The 19,341-nt window shown below is 28.1% G+C and overlaps 2 protein-coding genes across 3 annotated transcripts; one reads left to right on the top strand and one right to left on the bottom strand.

Annotated features, from left to right (window-relative positions):
• The first annotated feature begins 2,823 nt into the window (after positions 1–2,823).
• On the top strand, positions 2,824–7,575 carry LOC113555509 (peptidyl-prolyl cis-trans isomerase cyp11). 2 transcript variants are annotated; one of them, XM_026959866.2, is made up of 9 exons: positions 2,824–3,072; positions 4,114–4,435; positions 4,506–4,593; positions 5,367–5,396; positions 5,466–5,611; positions 6,259–6,376; positions 6,430–6,775; positions 6,843–6,977; positions 7,039–7,575. In XM_026959866.2, exons 2-9 carry the CDS (start codon positions 4,129–4,131, stop codon positions 7,516–7,518), a joined length of 1,650 nt encoding a protein of 549 aa, XP_026815667.1. In that variant the 5' UTR covers positions 2,824–3,072; positions 4,114–4,128; the 3' UTR covers positions 7,519–7,575. The 2 variants fall into 2 exon arrangements, with proteins under 2 accessions (XP_026815667.1, XP_026815668.1); XM_026959867.1 differs by lacking the exon at positions 2,824–3,072 and adding an exon at positions 3,351–3,460.
• A 540-nt stretch (positions 7,576–8,115) lies between these two features.
• Positions 8,116–15,056, bottom strand: LOC113556213 (probable serine/threonine-protein kinase clkA). Its single transcript, XM_026961031.1, has 3 exons — positions 14,582–15,056; positions 11,629–11,743; positions 8,116–10,720 (listed from the first exon to the last, which is right to left on the bottom strand). The coding sequence occupies exons 1-3, from the start codon at positions 14,618–14,620 to the stop codon at positions 8,223–8,225; spliced, it is 2,652 nt and encodes an 883-aa protein (XP_026816832.1). The 5' UTR covers positions 14,621–15,056; the 3' UTR covers positions 8,116–8,222.
• Positions 15,057–19,341: the final 4,285 nt, after the last annotated feature.

Genomic DNA, 19,341 nt, shown 5'->3' with positions numbered 1-19,341 from the left:
AAACAAAAAATTGCCTATTGCTAAAAGATAAACTACTTTGTTAAATTTTTGTCTGCGGAAAAATTATATTAAGATGATATTATTTTTGTTAATGTGGTCTTAAATAAAATTATCAAACGTAAAGTATTAATATTATTATAACCAATAATTAATATAAATTATTAGTATTATTAGCCATGTATTACTTTCTAATGAATGTGCAATTAACAATAATTATTAAACAAATGTGTGATTAAAGATTATTATATATGTAATTTTATTTTTCAGTGTGGAAATGACAATAAGACAAATCATTTAATAAGATTATGTGGTATACTCAAGGTTGTACCCAATTGTGGGAGTTTAGAGTTCAACCCCCTTACCTCCAAATATTAGTTCTGAATATTATACCTATTGTTAAATGATTTCTAATATGCATATGCAAAAATTAATGTTTGTGGTATTTTTTGTTGGTGTATTCAAAATCTGTACTATTTAGTTAATGACAACGAAATAAAAAAATTGATGTTTACAGTTTTGATGCATGAATATGATACCAATTTGACTTATATTTTTTACAGATACAAATACGCAATGTATTATATTTTATTGATGCAATCAATTAAAATAGACTATCAACTTTCAAGTATCAATTTCTAGAAGCCATTGTATTTATATGTGAAGTATAAATTAAATGTATATTATTGTGACACTCACAATATTATACACTTGTTTGAATAATTGTAAAAAAATATCATCGAAGTGATGAAATCCGTGTAAAGCTGGTCTAGTAAACAAAAATTACAATTATAATTCATTGTTTAAGGTAGATATTTTTCTAATCTTTTAGTAAGCATCATAAAAATTCTGCACATAATAACGTCAGTTAAACTAATTTAAAAAAACCAAATTTTTTAAATGGCTTATAGATATGATAAAATAATATGTATTATAAATATTATTACAATAAAATTAAACAGTTCTATAATATATTTTAGAATGGGTATTAATAGTGAAAATACATTCAACTGGTAAAAAAAAGTCTTATACCAAGTAGTGAGGATGATTTTAATGTTGATATGTATGAAAAATAATTTTCACCACTGGTTTTAATGATTAGTATAACAATATGTTACAACCTTCTTTTGGTTTTTTGGCTTATACACTTGTAGATTTAATAAAAGGACAAAGTTATGAAGTAAGTTTGTCTAAATTAATTGAATAATATAGGTAACTTTAATTATTTTAGGGCGAGTAGGAATAACTTCTTATTATTTAATCAAAGCCCAAAGGATGAGCTATTTTTATAATAGAAAATCGTCATGCAAATCATTGGATATATGTGAAATATAATTGATGAGAAAATTATAATGTTATGCGAACTAGAGAATTAGGTACTCAAAACTATTCTCTGCTTCTGCATTGGTAAGATTGTAAGAAATAAAATTACCTACGTATATAGATTGTTTTTATCTAAAAACAATTTATACATTTTTTTGACAAGTTACAATTATATAGATTCAATTAGAAGGAAGTTGTGGGTTTTCAATTGTTCACAAATTGATTAATTTTATTGGCAAATCAAGCTGAGGACCATTGGGATATTCCCATTTACCACAAATACAAAAGTCTATTGAAGTGCATTCTCTCCTAGATTGAGTAGTACTATAAAGCAATAAATACTATTAATATAAATGTTTGTGATTTTCATTTGTATTACCTACTTTCTAGTTTCTAGTGTTTCATTGTTATTTTAATTCACACTAAATTAGGAAAATCAAAACTACCTATAGTAAATAACTATAGGTTTCAAATAAAAAATTGATTTTAGGTCCTATGTATTTTCAGTTTTGTTTTAATTTAGTGGGCTTGTATTAGATTATTAAAAATTAAACTATTGGTTTATAAATCTTATATTTTTTATATTATAATTTATTTAGTTTAAGACACAAGAATATCCGCAAATTATAAAATTAACAATAATTTATTAGATTTGTTAACCTGGAAAGCAAGTCTTAATAATTATATTCAGAGATTTTTCTTTTATTTGTGTAATCGTGTGTAAAGTATTGATTTATGCATTTTTATAAATTATTATGTTTATTATATGATGGCATGACTACTAAAATGGGTAAGGTTAGTATGAGAAAAATTTCGGTGTAACGCACTCCTACAGGCTACAGGCACAAATTGCACAATAATAATTCGTAGTTGTTATGTAATGTTATGCTTAAGTTGTATAAATATATAAAATAAATTTCATCTATTCTCTATCATAGACATTTTATCATGTCTATGGTATAGTCATAGACTCACAGAATGGATTTAGGATTAATGAATTTAATGATGTAATATATTATAATTATATTTTCGTACCAACTGATATATTCGTCATAGTAGTATAGGTATAGTACTATACTCAGTATACTCGGAACGTTTACTATACTATTATATATTAAATTAAAATTTTATCCAAGTACGTATTCAGGATCAATTTTCGAGAGGGGGGGTTAAAATATTTTTAATACACGAACTAAAAGGGTTGAACCCTTAACCCCCCCTCTGTATACGAGCCTGATTTAATTTAATCTAGTATTCAACAATTTCTACTAAGTTTTTGCGTTTTTCGCTATCTGACTAATGAGTATCTTAGATCATATACATTTATTTTTATATGGTCCAAGAACGAGTATTATGAATAATGATTACTACAATCTATTTGTTTCGCATATTTATGCGTTGTGACCGTACGTCGTTTCGGGACAACAGTATTGAACCCATTTTTGTTTTTCTTTGATAAAAAGGTCCACCAGGCTGTTTGGGATCATAGACCATGGTTCGTTACACCGACACACGGTCACTGTGTATCTTGTACGCTCATGTTGTTTTTACAGAACGTGTTGTTTGCCGCTGTGTTATTATTTAGTTTATGATATTTTTCTATTATGATTTTCGATTTCCTTATTGTTTAATTTTTAGTCCTTAGTGGTTTAGTACAGTATAGTACATTCCTACTTCAGTTTGCGATACACGGAGAATCGCTCGGATTAAGAATTACTCAGATTTTATTACTTTAGATCGCTGGTATATCGTGTAAGTATTGCTCGTCGTTTTTTTTCGTCGAATCACGTCGTAGCGTCGTGGTAGTTAGTCATTTATCTAGATGTTTCGTAACATGTTAACAATAATAAACATATTAATAATAATTATTATTTTCCCTATTGCATTTGGTTTTCACGAGTTTGGATATTAAATATTAAAGATTCTGTTATCGAGTAAATTGTAGGTACGTTTATTGTTGTTAATGATTGTTGATAAGTATAATTTTTTATTTGTTATATAAGTTGGCTGCAGGTCTGTTTCTGTAGTGTGTTTACACAGTTTGGTTATATTTAACTGTTTTATCTAATAACATTTTATTATAGTTTACTATGAAACCTGTTTCAAGAACAATTGTTTGAAACAAATGTTTCATGAAGCAGTTTAGTATTTCAAATGTTTATTAGGTTTATCGTTATTTTTTTTTTGCCAATGAAATATTTTTAATTTTTTAAATCTTGTTTTTGATTAATTATTGTAGTATTAAATGTGGTTGAATGTTATTTATTATTTTAACTATTTTCTTGTAATATGTTTCAAGAAGTAGATGGTAAAAAAATCAAAGAAAAAATGATTTAAAAAATATATTTTTAATATAAATAAGTAATAATCTATACTTATATTATATCTATTTGTTTTTCAATCATTATTATTGATTCAGAATAGCTATGGTCACAAATTTTTAATAATTCTACAGTTTATTTATTGTCTTCATACTTTTTTCTGTTAATTCCAACTTATTTTCCTAATATTGTTTAAAAATAATATTATTTATTTACTTTTAATACATATTATATTTAAATTAATTATTTGTTACTCTAAGTACATAATATAGATTACTAACACTTCAAGCATGTATTTAATAAATGTTTCTATGGAGGGATATTGAATTATAATTTATTATTATTAACAAAGTTGATGAGATCATAATTAAGTTGTATCAAAATAAACAAATAATATTTCATTATTATTACATTTAAATTGTTCACCATTACATATGATTGCATTGATAATAATTGGTATTTTTTTTTTCAGAATTAAGTTTTCATAATGGGAGTTGACACTGAATTAGTAAAGACACATGTTCGTCCTAGGTGTTTTATGGATGTAGCTGTTGATAATATTCTTTTGGGTCGTATTGTGTTTGAACTGTTTGACGACTTTTGTCCTCTAACTTGTGAAAATTTCCGAGCATTGTGTACAGGCGAAAAAGGTTTGGGTAAAACTACTGGTAAACCTTTGCATTTCCAAGGTGTAATATTTCATCGCGTTGTTAAATCATTCATGGTTCAATGTGGAGATTTTTCAACTGGAAATGGTACAGGTGGTGAATCTATATTTGGAGGAACTTTTCCAGGTATAAATTTGACGTAACATAAACGTTAGCAATAGTTATAATATATAGCATGTTTTATTTCTTTATTTAGATGAAAATTTTGATTTGAAACATGACCAACCATTTTTACTTTCAATGGCTAATCGAGGACCAGATACAAATGGTTCTCAATTTTTTATGTAAGTTTAAAGAAATATAAATTTGCAACATGTTTGTTGTATGATTACAAATTACAATTAGTTGCTTATGGAACATTTCAGAAAGTAAAAATGATAATTATAATTGTTAAAATGTATTTTATCTTCTATACCAATAGGTATTTTAGATTTTCATGTGTGTCACAAAAATTTACACATTTAAAACAGTCATAATTAATCATTAATAATAATTGTTTTAGTTATAATTATTAACATAATTATTATTATATTTAGTAAACATTTAATTGTTGGTAATAATTTAAATCTATTCTTTAAAAGTTTGAAACTAGTTAACATTATTAATAATTACATTTTTAACCTATTTAATTTTTTTTTCAATTTAAAACCAATTTTTTCTTGTTTACAATTTTAAAATAATTGTTCAACTTTAAAAATCTTAATTATAAATTTCAAGAAATAAAAATAATTTTGATGTTAAAACACTAATAATACAATTTTGGCATTTATTGTTGTATTTAAATTTATAAGCAAAATGTGATGTAGAAATTAAATCGCATGTTTCTTTTATAGCTTATTAATTATTTTGCAGTTAGAATTTAAAATTAAAAAAATAAGATATCAGTGATATAAGTATGAAAATTGTATTATTCACTTCATAGATCGTTCACTCTAGGGAAATAAAATAGATGTTTACTAATGTAATTTTGATTTTGTAATTTGAAAATGTGTTGATGGGATCAGTGTATCAGAATAGCCTAATAAAATTTTGGTCGTATGTCATGTGTTTGTTGTAGAACAACTCAACCAACTCCTCACCTAGATGGGTAAGTAATATTCTATTAGCAAACTATAAATATTGTGATAAAGGTATTAATTAGTTGTTTTTATTATAGTATACATGTGGTATTTGGAAGAGTGGTTTCTGGCCAGCCGGTTGTTATGCAGATTGAGGAACTTGGGGTTGACAAAAATTCACGACCACTTCAGGATGCAAAGGTGGTGAAATGTGGAGAGCTTATATTGAAGTCTAAAATTAAACGTATGTTTATTGGTTGTTTTATTTTTAACTCTACAATTACATTAGATTCTCGTTATGTCAAATTTCAAGATGAACAGGAAAAAGTGAGATTTCAAGTTTTATTAAAATTCTTAAAAAAAATTATAATAATAAATTAGTAAATAATTTTGAATATTTAAAATGCATAATTTGAATACTTAAAGTACTAATACTACAACTACATACAAATCTACAATAATTAATAAATAAATTGTTTTTTAAATCTGTCATTGCAGTTTGTTTAATTTTTAATATTACTTTTATTTTTGTAAAAATGTAAAAAAGGAATTGTAAAGACATTTAATTTACGCTTATTTTCTATTTCACTATTATTTTATATGAATGACTATAAACATTGACTACTATCGCTTGAAATCACAATCATACTGAATATATTGCTTAATTTTTTTACTTTTACTGAAATAAAAATATTATTTGAGTATTTGAGATAATGAAAAACAATTAATTTTATTTAAGTTAAAGAGAACAAAAAATTTTTATGTGTAATGTTAGTTTCAAGGGGATTTTAATGTTATTCAAGATAGTAATGTTCGACATAATACAAATCTACTGTAATATAATAATTCAAAATATGTTTAAAAATGATCATATTGCTTGTCTTTGTGTAGAAGAAACTGAGAAAAGTGCATCTGATAGTGAAACAAGTTCAGGATCAGACGATGACAAAAAAAGAAAACGAAAGAAAAAGAAGAAGGAAAAAGAATCAAAAAGAAAAACAGAAAAGAAGTATGATTGTATAATTTGTTGTTTTAAATTTAATTAAATAAAATTTGTTCTAGATCGGACCGTTTAAAGGAAGAAAATGATGATGCTGATGCAGATGGTCAGCTACATCCACTTGTATCTGTTTCTAATATTGACCCTGAAGAAATTCCAGCTGGACCCCCTAATAGATTTTTGTCTCGAGGCGGTCCTTCATCTATGTTTCTTATGAAACCACAAAAAGATAATGATGACAGACCAAAGAAAAGAAACAGAATTCGTGGTGTTACAAAATCTGGCCGTATTGTTAAAGGTCGCGGAACTCTCAGATTTCGAACTCCATCTCGTAGTAGGTCTAGAAGTTACACTCCGCCTCATTGGAGACAAGAACAAAAAAAAATGATAACATTCAATGAATTTGAAGTAAATTTAAAAATTTTTACTTTAATATTAATATTATTGAAATAATAAATACTAAATATAATTTTAGAAATTAGAGATTGAACGTAAAGAAAAAGAAGAAGAAATTAAAAGACGTGAAGAAGCCAGGAAAAAGAGGCACGAAGAAAGAGAGAAACGTGAGAAAAGTAAAAACGGACAAACACCTCCTGGATCTCCACCTAAGGTAAATAAAAATATTTAATCAGATTTTATTCAGCTTATTTTAATTTAATTTTTGTTTATAGGGTTCTGACAAACAAAGTGATAAAATTGAAATTGACATGATGGCTAATATTGAAGATGTATTTCAAATTATACGTGATCGCAATATAAAAAATGGTTCAGATAATCGTGATCATAAAAAAGCAGACCAACGTTTAAGTGATATTAAAAAAAAAAGCAAAGGAGATAATAGAGAAAAATTTCAAAAAATGGAAAAGAAGTTTGATAGACGTTCTAGGAGCCGTTCACCAAAACGTCGTTTTGATGACAATTTTCGCCGAGATCGGGTGCAAAGAGATGGAAATAGATATCGCAAAGATGATAGGTACAACAATAAATCAACACAAGAAAGACAAAGGAATCGTTCTAGGGATAGAGAACATTTTGACAAGAAAAAGAAACACCATCGCAGATCAAGCTCTAGTTCTTCGGAAGATCGTAAAAGTAAAAAAAAAGTTAAGAATGAAAATAGTTTTAGTTTATCACCTGAAGTTAAAGATTAAATTATAAATATTTTTTGCTATTTTATAAAAAAAAATAAACTAGCTAATTGAACTTAATATTTTAAATTTAATTTTGTTTTTATTATTAATTAAATACCAGTTATCATAATATTAAAGATAATTTACTACTGAAGATTTAGGTTAGAACTATTGATTACTGAATGATTTTGCACATTTAATAATTCAAAAATATAATGTAAAAGTACTTGGTCTTATCATATCTTACATAATATATTGATAACTAAAAATCATACTTGACTTTTAACAAAAAACAATGATTAAATAAATTTAAAATCTATAACTTATGTATTTCATAATTCCATAGGTATTATAACATAATTGTATTAACTGTTAAATGTACATTATGTGTGTTCAATTTTAAAAATAACAGAATATCTTAAGACACAATTTTAAGAATGAAATACATGTAGTTTAAATAACTTTTGTAAACATTTATTTTTGTATGTACTATTACATGTTATGGTGTTTTTTTTTATTGTAAAAACTTTTTTCAATAATCAGTTCCATGATTTACAATTATTATAAACAAATAAATTAAATCAATGCTTCACCAATATGAATTATTTATTGCTCTATTATAAAAATAATTCTTAAAATTAATTATCATGAAACAAAACAAAATGTATACAATTAATAATTGTAATTTGGTAGTTTGTTTAAGTAACAAAAACTTGAAATATTTATTAGTAACCAGTATTTGAAGGTGAGAAAACTGCTTCATTTATGCTATCACCATGTTTATTTGTATCAAAATTATTGGTTCCGGGGTTGATTGGTTGGTTGGGTTGATTTCCTGGTGCAAAATTTGAGAAAGAATTGAAACCTGGTTCGCCAAAATTATTATCATTGTTAGCATTAGAAGAGATTTGCACACCATTTCCTGAACTTGGTGAGTTAGAATTTTGAAATTGTCCTTTTGGAACAATTGTGGAATGTTTTTTTTGGTTTCGAATTCCATAGCCAGGATCTGCTGGTGATCCTGTACTTGTTTTATCATTACCGACGTCCCCGTCATTTTTGGAAGCGCAAGGTCCTATTCCTTGCCCATAACCTGGATGTGAACTGGAACTTACTTGACCTGAACTCTGTGTGGTCAAACCATTTTGATTATAACCTCTTAACTGAGTCGTAGCTATATTGGGTTTAACGATGTTTTCTCCGTAAGATTTTGAGCCTTGTGATGCTCCTTGAGGGTAAGCGCCATTTGTTGGAGAATTTTGATTGAAGTTGTTTTTAGTCGTAGATAATGTCTGAGATCCTGCTGGACCATAGTTATTGGGTCGTCCTCCTGGTGTACTCTGGCAATTTTGTTCAAACCCGTTCAACACGTTTGAAGGACTTCCTTGATAATATCCACTGCTTGAGGGTGGACTTGAACCATTTTGGCTGTAACTGTTCCCACTAGGAGATGATGGTTGAAATTCAGTTTGACTATAGTTATTTGATACTCGTGACGTAGAGGGGCTGCTTTGATCAAAAACATTAGGACCAGTCGTTGGTCTATCTTGGTTATTATATCCACCGTTCGCTGGTCCATTCGATGAACTTTGGATAGGATCTCTTCCGTTTATAAACGATTGAGGAGCTGCTGGTGGTCCGTAGCTATTGGACAGCTGTTGGTTTTGTTGATCTTGATTAAATCTACCTGTATTATACGTTGGAGAAATTTGACCATAGTTCTCTTCATTTCCGATTGAATAAGATCCTGACTGTCCAAGATTGTTAGAACCTTGTAATTGGTTTGGTAGGTTTAAATTGAACCCGTTTTCGTAATTTGACAAACCTTGTTCCCGATTGAAACTTTGAACCTCTGGTGAACTCTGGCCGTACGAATTTTGGTATGTTGTTCCTGATGACTGTGCCCCATTATTGGTTCCTACAGAATTGAGACTTTGAGAGCCAATGATGGCGGTATCAGCAATTTGGTTTTTATTTATTCCTGTAGGCTTTTGATTGTATGGGTTGGTCGAACTTAGTTCAAATCCATTATTAATTGGCAATAATTGATTAAAAGGTTCTCCAGAATAAGGTAAATTCTTAGAATTCAATGAATAATAATTGGAGTTTGGTTTTTCAAAATCATTTTGTCCATAAGTTTGAGATGTTGCTGATACGCCTTGATTTAATCCACTGGGGTATTGTCCATACCCGGATGACGATACTTCTGGGTTATATCCTCCAGCTTGGAAACCACGACTATTGGGAGACTCGTTTTGTCCATAATTTTTATTAATGATTTCATTACTGAACTGCGGTGTACTTTTAATTATTGGATTATCTTGTGCTTGGATGTTTGGAATTGAACTGATTGAAGACGGATTGTTCGAGATATCTATACTCTTTTCAATACTAAACTGTGTGTTAGCTATATTTCCATTTCCATTTTGATTATAATCGCCGTTTGTATATTTTTGACCAAACGAATTGGGTATTGTGTTACCATAACCATTGTTGTCTACAGAAAATGATTGACCTCTGTTTGGATCAATATTTCCACTACCTCCTTGACCGTATGAATTCTGACCATCAATTCGATTATTACCTTGAAGCAAAGCTTTTGATGTACTAAAATATGTGTTACCATAACCACCTGCCGTGTTCTCAGCTGTACTTTTCTGGCTATACTGACCGCCGGCTGTGCTTGGGTTCTGACCAAACTGATTAGCTGCCGTTGCTTCATTGTAATTATACTTAGACGGTCCTTGATTTTGAGCAGTTTTCAATAGCTCGTTTTGTCCATAACCGTCCGTTGTTCCTGTTTGTGCAGTAACACCGTTATTAGTTGGTATCGATGTTGTGCCCAACAAAGTTCCATAGTTGTTATTAGTTCCTGATAAATTTACACCACTAGTATAATCGTTATTCTTGTTTGAAGGTTGTCTAAAATTGTTTCCTTCTGGTGATAAAGTATTGTAACCATTACTCTGGTCCAAGGATGACCCAACGGATCCACTTGACATACGGTTAATTGTATCAAACAATCCTAGAGTACTATCACTCTCGTCTTCGGGGGTTGTTGGTGATAGATCATAGTTATCTGTTGTAAATGTGTCCTGGGAGTTTTCAACTTCTCCATAACTATTGTTATTATTACCAAAATTATTCGATGCATCTATTTGCCCTCCAAAACCATTAGATGCGACAGAATCTATCTTCGGTGGCAAATACATACGGGATGGATCTATAACGGCATAACATTGTCAATTATTGTAAGAGTAAAGTATATTTTAACATAAAATATATAAACATGAAATAAAAATAAAGATACTTTCAAAGTAAAACTAGGTTAGTATTATTGTCTTCTGATATTTTCATTTGTAACGTTTGGGAGCAGTATAAAATATATTACATTTAATTTCATCTGGGAGACTAGGAATGTGAGGTTTTCCTCATAAACGTTAAAATGTGTATACAATACAAATTAACTTAGTACATTCAGAATTGAATTCTAGGTATTTATGTTTAATCCAAAAAATGAATTTGCCATTTCTAGATTCTAATGAGGTTAATTGTTACATTATTATTTAATTGAAAATCGTAAATAACATACTTTTTCTTAGTACTTATTTAATAGTAGCACTGGTAACAGTTATATCAATATTAAAAACTATACTAGCCCAAATAAAAAAATTTAATTTTGAAATGATTATACCCATAGCCATGGACTAAGATAAAAAGACTGGTAACAAGAACTTATTAATGGGCCCGGAGTCAGTGCCGCGTTAAGCTATGTTGCCGCCCTGGGGCAAATTAAAATATGCTGCCCTTAAATAAATTACAATTCAAAAATTTGCCGCCCCATCAAACATCATAAAACCCCTCCACCACTTGCCCTCCGTTAAACACAGCTCTAACCGGAGTGTCTGTTGAAGAGCTGGGTCAGTGGGTTGGATGATTTTTATATTTAAAATAAATCTAGAGCTATTTTATAAATAAATCAGAAAACTAGAAAAAAAGGTGTATACCTAAGTGGCTAAGTATATTAGGTTGGTTGATACAAGGTACCTAAATATACATTATATAAAATATAAATACATACTATACTTATATAAATAAATATTGAATACTAAAAAATACATAATATTATACCTGGTGCTTGTCTTTCCTTTCTTTGAAATTCTTCAACATAGGATTTAGTGACATGATTATACGTTTTGATTTTCAAATCACATTTGGAGAACACAACTTCGTGAATTAGCAGAACCTGAGGCAAACACAGTTAAGCAATTGCTTAATATTATTAGTGTGATCGTATTAATAATAAAATATGACTATGCATTTTTTTAATGTTTTAGTTTATTGTTAATTTACTTTAAATTCAGATTTCTCAATGCCATTTAAAATTTTTATTTTTGTTTTGATGTACCGACAAAAATGATTAATTATATATTTATTTTCAATAACAATAATATTACACTATAGATGGATCGTGAGTATTTTTTCAATTATATTCTATATAATAGATAATTTTTAATTAAAAAATAAAAATTATTAATTTGATATAGATATATTATTTAATTATTATTATTATGTTTGTTATATGTTTATAACTTACAATAGTTATTAATTTAATATAATAATTTATAATATTTGTTAGGTACCCATGTCTATAATTTTAACTACTATAAGATCAATTTCATTATAAAAAACAATAATTTTGTTGTAACAATACTTACGTAACATGGTACCTATACATAATATACGATGTCGTATAATATGTAGGTATATATTGTTACCGTAACAGTTCAGTGTTCATGTTTTAGGTAAAAACAGTAAGGAAAGATGTTTTAAAAATAGTTAAATAATATAATTGTGATTGTATTCAATTTTTAAACCTTAGATATAAATATTAAAAATATATAAATTTTAATTACAAAACGCCCATAAAAATATGAAGATTTCACTCAACTTTTTTTAAATTCCATTATTAACTTATGAGGAGAGACCTTGTTTTAAATTTTCAAAATTTTTGACGGAGTATACATTTTTTATTGAAATTTTTAGAAAATTTATTATATATCTTTAAATAATGTTAATCAATTAAAAAAAAACCATAATATTAAAAAAATATACATATTTGTACGAGTTATACTGTGTATGGAAAAAGTCAATATTAACATTTATTGGTTACTAGTTTACTACGTATAAGAAAAGTATTGGGAATTTTTTACTTTTGACCCTCTAAGTAGCAACATAATTTCCTAACTTACCAGAAAGGTATTAAAGATTATTGACTACTCCAAACATCAATGAGATAACAATTTTTTTTTAATGTTCTGATAATTTGATAAATCTCTTAATATTTATAATAGATAGGACATTGAATATATTTTCAACATTTGGACCATTGTAAATTGCATTTATGTTTTTATTTCGCGGTTAGCAAAAAAAGAGAGCTCTTATTTATATGTATATATGACCACTTATAAAAGTTTGTAAATATTTGGATAGACTGTTGTCTGTAGACTATATAGACCTCCACAAAAATCTGAGTTTTAAAATATTATAGGAGATATTATCATTCTTTCCAGTATTTAATATATAATAATTTTTAACAATAGTAATTTCAAATATTAAATTGTAACGATCGATACCTAATAAATTTAATATATATATATATATATATATTACCTACACAACCTAAATAAGTCATAATGATAAATAATTAAATTTTGATTTAGTTAACCATTACAATTGTGTTTAGTATGATATTTTGTTGTGTTTTACAAATTATCCATTTCTGCATAATATAATATCGATAAATAAAATAGTCAAGTTATACGAAAATTAGGGTATTTTAACAGGTGAATGTAAGTTCCTACACGAGAGTAACAGGTACAAAAAATACATACGTTAGTTCCTACACGATAGAAAAAGGTACCTATGCAAGTTCCTACACGGTAAAAACCAGGTTTGATGTTAATTCCTACTCGGCGGAAAAAGATACGTATTATGTAAATACGAATTTTCAAAAATAAATATATGATGATTAAAAAATATAATAAAAATCGCATTTATTTTTGAAAATTCGTGTATACATGTTTAATTTTTTCCGCCGTGTAGGAATTAATATATACATATCTGGTTTTTACCGTGTAGGAACTTTCATATGTCTATGTAGAAACTAACGTATGTAATTGTTTACCCGCTACTCTCGTGTAAGAACTTACTATTCCTCATTTTAACAATTGCAAATTTTGAAAATGTATTAATAAATTTATATACTATAATAGTAGGTAGGTATATACAATGAACCTCTATAAATATTGGTTAGGTTAGTGAATTAAATATAATTTGATTGATTTGAAATTCAAATTCAGATCAAAAATGAGGAATGGCTGAAACGAATGCTGCACGTAGCACGTTTATATTTATATGATAAAGATAATTTGATAATGATTTTATAAAATCGTATGAATTTCATTTTCAGCACAAAATATTTATTTATAAATCATTTTAATTTAGAAGTTATTTATCAGAATACATTTTGAAATTATGTCAATTATTTGGCATTCATATAGGCACTTTATATGTGTATGGGCTTAAGAACTTTATTTAATATTTTTGGGGAGTCTACTCAAACCCCCTGATTTCCGACCATGCTAATGTGATACAATTACGGTTTTCAAACTTATCACTATTAAATATTGAAAAAGATTAAAGAAATAAATTAAAAACTGAAGATATTATTATTAAATTTTTAACCGAAGAAGTGAAGACTGAAAAACTGCTTTGATACCTATGTATAGTTGATAGTTAAGAACCTACTACCTTCTACCTATTAGCCTATTTATTATTGATTTTTTATTTAAGTACTCAATCGATTATTATATTATTAATAAAAATGCTGTCTATATAAATGGGATTAAAGTAATTTGTATCGTAATAAGCATTGTGCGACCTCAGCTCCCTTATAATTAATGTCTAGTTGCGCCTATAATCTATGTTTATACCTATTGACTGTTACTTGTTAGGTACACAAATTAAACACAACATACAAAATAATATACCTACGTATTATATAATCACAGTAATCACTCACGGTTAAAATGTTGACGACGAAATAAAAACGCAAGTCCATTATTGTAACGGCGACTGCTGCAGAAGACCGACCGGTACAATATCAATTGAAGTATTACAGGCGTAAGCTTAAATAATACCATATACTATATACAGGTAGACGATTGTGCGATTCAATTTTATCATTCGAGTTAGCACGACGAGCGTCTGGGCATCGCGTCACTTGCCGTTCCGTTATTGCGACTATACTAGACGAACGCCGGGGCTTATATATACATACTTGCACATTATATGTATCATTTTCCTTAAGACGCGTATTTTTATATATATATAATAATAACTCGTACACAGACGTCGTGTCTGCACGTCGATTATATATATTACGTGAACGCGTGTGTGAGAGAGGGACTGAGCGAAGCATCCCCCGACGCGCGCACCATAATAAGCCTATAGGTCGCGTACATAATATTATACGAATTTTTTTTCTCCCGCGGAGCAACGGCTCGTGGAATATAAATATATATAGTTACGTTTTTGATTTGCTCGTTATTGTACCCGTATACGTATATGGTTCCCTTTCCCTTTTCACGAAAAACAAAGAAAACCATCGGTGTTATTACATTATATTGTATTATATATATATGTATATATACAGCAACAGTAATAATGATGATCACAATAATATTATATATTATATAAAAATATTATTATTGTTGTTGTTGTTGTTATGTGCTACATAGACCGCCCTTGAACCGCGCGTGTACCTACCTATCCATTGTGTGCATAATATACGCGACTAATAAATATATATTATATGTACATCACCCACCCGTGCGCTATGCGTACATAATTTGTGTTCTTACGTGCGGTCGCGGATTCATCTGGAGTAGGTGTCCTGCAGACGGTTGACGGTAACTTAATCGCACACAATATAATATAATATATAGTGTCATCAGCGCGCGCGCGCGTTTAGTTTTCTGCGCAATCTCCACAGTCGCTGCTGCGATGAGTGTACATAGACAATGGGCACACGAAGGAATAAATTTATGTCACTATATGCGTACACAATATATGATATCATATACGCGCCCAGGCCACGAATCAGGTCACGGATCCGTAAGACTCTATAGGTATATACAGGTGTATACAATTAACGGATGGACCTTAACGCCCCCGCGCGCTCGAAGGACTGAATATTGTGTATCGCAGGTACATATGATGCGTGTAAAGTATACGTTATCTATAGTAGAGTATCTGCATAGCATGGATGCATGATTTATGCATGATGCACGGATGGGAGGGGGTGGGGGAGAAGCGTATACCATTTGTCTCCAAAAGTACCTTTTTTTTATATAAATTCTCCCCAAACTAACTTAAACAAAACCTACCAATATTGTCCTCACATATTATATATATATACGCAAAACAGGGGAGGTAAATGTATGTTAGGGACGAAAAGCTCTTCAACATGATGGAAAATATAACGCGAGTGTATAGGCAACCATAAAAAAAAATAAAAATTGAAGATTTTATGAATACATGTAAAAATAAAATGTTATTAGAATATATTTTGTAAAATCTGTTAGTTGTTTATCATTATTACAAAATATAATAGATATAATTATTATGTAATTAGAAATATTTAAATTTTTAGGTACTATTTTTGGGAAAAATTCCATAGTATGCCAAATTATTATTGTTCATGTTTTACGATCATATTATGCACTTTAGATTCTAAGCGGAGTGATGAATGTATTTTTATTTTCATTAATTTACACGTTTACCTTCTCTATTTTACGGGTTAGAATTGTAACCGCGCATCCGAGAGAAATTGATACATTTCGATTGAAGGAAAATAAAGCAATTAGTATAATATAGGTATACATTTTTAAATGCCGAAAACAGTTACTGGTTGGTGCCTGCAGCATTCAAGTTAGATACATATGTATAATAATATATATATACAATAATTTACTTAATAAACACTATTGCGTTCCCGAAACATAATTTAACTGTTCGAATTTAGTACCTACAGGTAATAGGTATAGTCCCTGTAAAATTTATCTTTTTTGAGACACAAGTAGTATGCAGGGACAGATATACTTGTTTAAATGTGGGTAAATGACATGCAATTCGGACAGACACTTGTATGAGATGGCATGCAATTCGGACATTCCAATTAATGTTTATTTTTTTGGCATCCGAACTGCATGCCAAAAAAAGTCCAAATTGCATACCATCTCTTATTAAGGGGTAAATAAATATAACTCTATTAATTTCATTATTATTAATAATAAATATATGTATTAAATTATTATTATTTATTTTATATATTATTATTATTTTTTTTTCGCGTCATCACTGAACTTCTAAATTTTTTTCCGAATATTTCCCGATGTTACAATCGCACGTATGCAGGCCCATATTATATAGGTACACGATTATAAAATGGATAGTATTTTGTATGGGTGTCTTCATTAATTTATACTTTTGTTTTGTTATGTTAAATAACAATAAATTCACCACTAACTTCAGTCTGCTACTGTAACTTTGTACATCAGCGTAATCAAGCATCAGCTATAGGCATCAACTACTACCTATAAATATATAGGCATATATCTATAATATTACAAAACATAAACAATGACTTAAATGTACGTCTATTATATACACACACACACACACACACACACACAAACATATAGTCGTGTTATACATTTCTACATGTATGATGTTTATTGTCCTTGTAGTTATTAACAATAATACATATAGCCTTTATATCTTTTATATATTTAATAGCTATGTAGACCTGAAGATTACAATATATTATATACCAAGCTTCATTCATATGTTTTAGTCATAGCGAAAGTAATTTTATGACATAGGCATAACAAACATTAAATATTTATAACGATTCAATTAAAATAAATAACATGCAGGTTAATATGAACATGTAGGATTAAGATAGGTACATGATTCGCTTTGAAAGTAGTCTATAATAAAGTCACTAGTGTTCGTATTTCATGAATATGTGGATTTATCTTTTAATGGGTTCCTTACTGTCAATAAGTTATATAAATGAAGAGTGAATAGAGAGGATATAGGATAGTATAGATATAGCGAAGCACATGTAGTTTTTTCTAAAAGACTATATATTTAATACCTAATTCGTTTTTCTCGAACGATGTGCTTTTTAACTTAAAAGTTAATAATGGTAGTAAAGGTGTCCAGCGACCAGTAGGTACTCATAGACAAACAGACGTTGTTTACAATACTTTAAAAATAATAACTATTTAACAAGTAGCAAAATAACGACTAAATTATTTTAAATTTCACACTTTTAGTGTTGGAATGATTAGGTACTTAATATATATTAATATTTTTACACAATATATTACAATAAAGGTTAATGATTATAAAATATAAATACGTCTAGATTGAACGTATTAATAATACCTTGGTAGGTGAATAAGTTTATTGTTTTATCAATGACGTAGTGATATCTATCTTGTATAATTATTATGAATACATTTAAACTTTAATTGTAGATCTTATGAATTTATCCACACAAAATATTGGGACATTTTGACGTTTAGAACAGTGTAAATTAATTCAACCTCGGTTGGATGAAACTTGAAAGTGAGTTGCCACACTTAATGTGTTAATTTCAGTTTTTTTTTTTTGTATTAGAATGTGATGCTATTATTTTGAAGGCTTCTTTTTTAATGTTTGCGAAATGACCTTTTTCACGGGCCGTAGGTAAGCATAAGTACTTCTTTTAAATTTATAGAAGTAGTGTAGTGCGATAATTTAGATTTAGAAGATCATGGTCTGTCAGTCTGTGCCAACTATAATCCATTATTTACTCATATTTTTGGTAGATCTATAAATATAATAATAATTATATAACTTGAGTGAAGACCCTATGTATTTAATAGATTATAGAAGTATAACATTTTACGTACATACAATATATGTATAGCTACTAGCGAAGTAGCAAGCTAGTATATTATTATAGTGTCTAAATATCTAATTACTACTTTATAATCTTGAACTGGTATTTTAGAAAATTATTTTACATAAAAATCTGTGTATACGAGTACAATATGTCATCATATTCCAAACTCTAAAGTCAATACGTGTAAGTTGTAAGTGTATAATTAAAATTGTCTTAAATTCTTGGTATTTAATATTTAGGCGACGCGCAGTGGACCGCCGTATTATATTCTGTTTCCCTATAAAGATAACACAGGAAAACTGGGAAACGTGGAGGCTTATTCAGTGATTTATTTCTAAAATATGACATTTTCTATTAAACTTAGCTTTGGTGATAAACACAAGAATTATTCATTTAGTATATGCAATTTCCATGTGTCTATAATTCTCTGTATCTATATAAAATATACCTAAAATTATTTTTATCTGAATTAAACACAAAATAAAATAAAATTAAGACTGATTCTATTAAAAATATTATTAATATTTAAAATCAGATTATACAATAATACATAAATGATAAATAAAATTTTATGTTTACTAGAAATTATAACTTTTCCAAACCTATAAATTGTATGTTTATAAAAATATAAAGAGCGAACCACCAAGTATATATTATATAGCGATCAATGATATTATTTTTTTTCAATATTGTATAGTCACTCAAAATCTAATTTTTAGGATTTTTATAAAATAAGCTTTAGGATCAAATTTATGAATTCTTGAGACTTTTTGTACTACTTAATGAATGTTTTTTTGGAACATGAAAAATTCTGTTTTTTGATT

The sequence above is a fragment of the Rhopalosiphum maidis genome, chromosome 1, assembly GCF_003676215.2.
Source record: "Rhopalosiphum maidis isolate BTI-1 chromosome 1, ASM367621v3, whole genome shotgun sequence".
Classification (NCBI taxonomy): domain Eukaryota; kingdom Metazoa; phylum Arthropoda; class Insecta; order Hemiptera; family Aphididae; genus Rhopalosiphum; species Rhopalosiphum maidis.
Note: the sequence above shows the minus strand (reverse complement) of the source record. Positions and strands in the feature narration are given on the sequence as shown.

Coding starts and splice junctions, on each gene's coding strand:
- LOC113555509 (XM_026959866.2), top strand. CDS start 4,129: ATGGGAGTTGACACTGAATTAGTAAAGACACATGTTCGTCCTAGGTGT. Junction 5,397..5,465: donor CCAACTCCTCACCTAGATGG/GTAAGTAATATT, acceptor TTTTTATTATAG/TATACATGTGGTATTTGGAA. Junction 6,377..6,429: donor AAAAGAAAAACAGAAAAGAA/GTATGATTGTAT, acceptor AATTTGTTCTAG/ATCGGACCGTTTAAAGGAAG.
- LOC113556213 (XM_026961031.1), bottom strand. CDS start 14,620: ATGGACTTGCGTTTTTATTTCGTCGTCAACATTTTAACC. Junction 11,744..14,581: donor TCGTCGTCAACATTTTAACC/GTGAGTGATTAC, acceptor TGTTTGCCTCAG/GTTCTGCTAATTCACGAAGT. Junction 10,721..11,628: donor AAAGGAAAGACAAGCACCAG/GTATAATATTAT, acceptor ATGCCGTTATAG/ATCCATCCCGTATGTATTTG.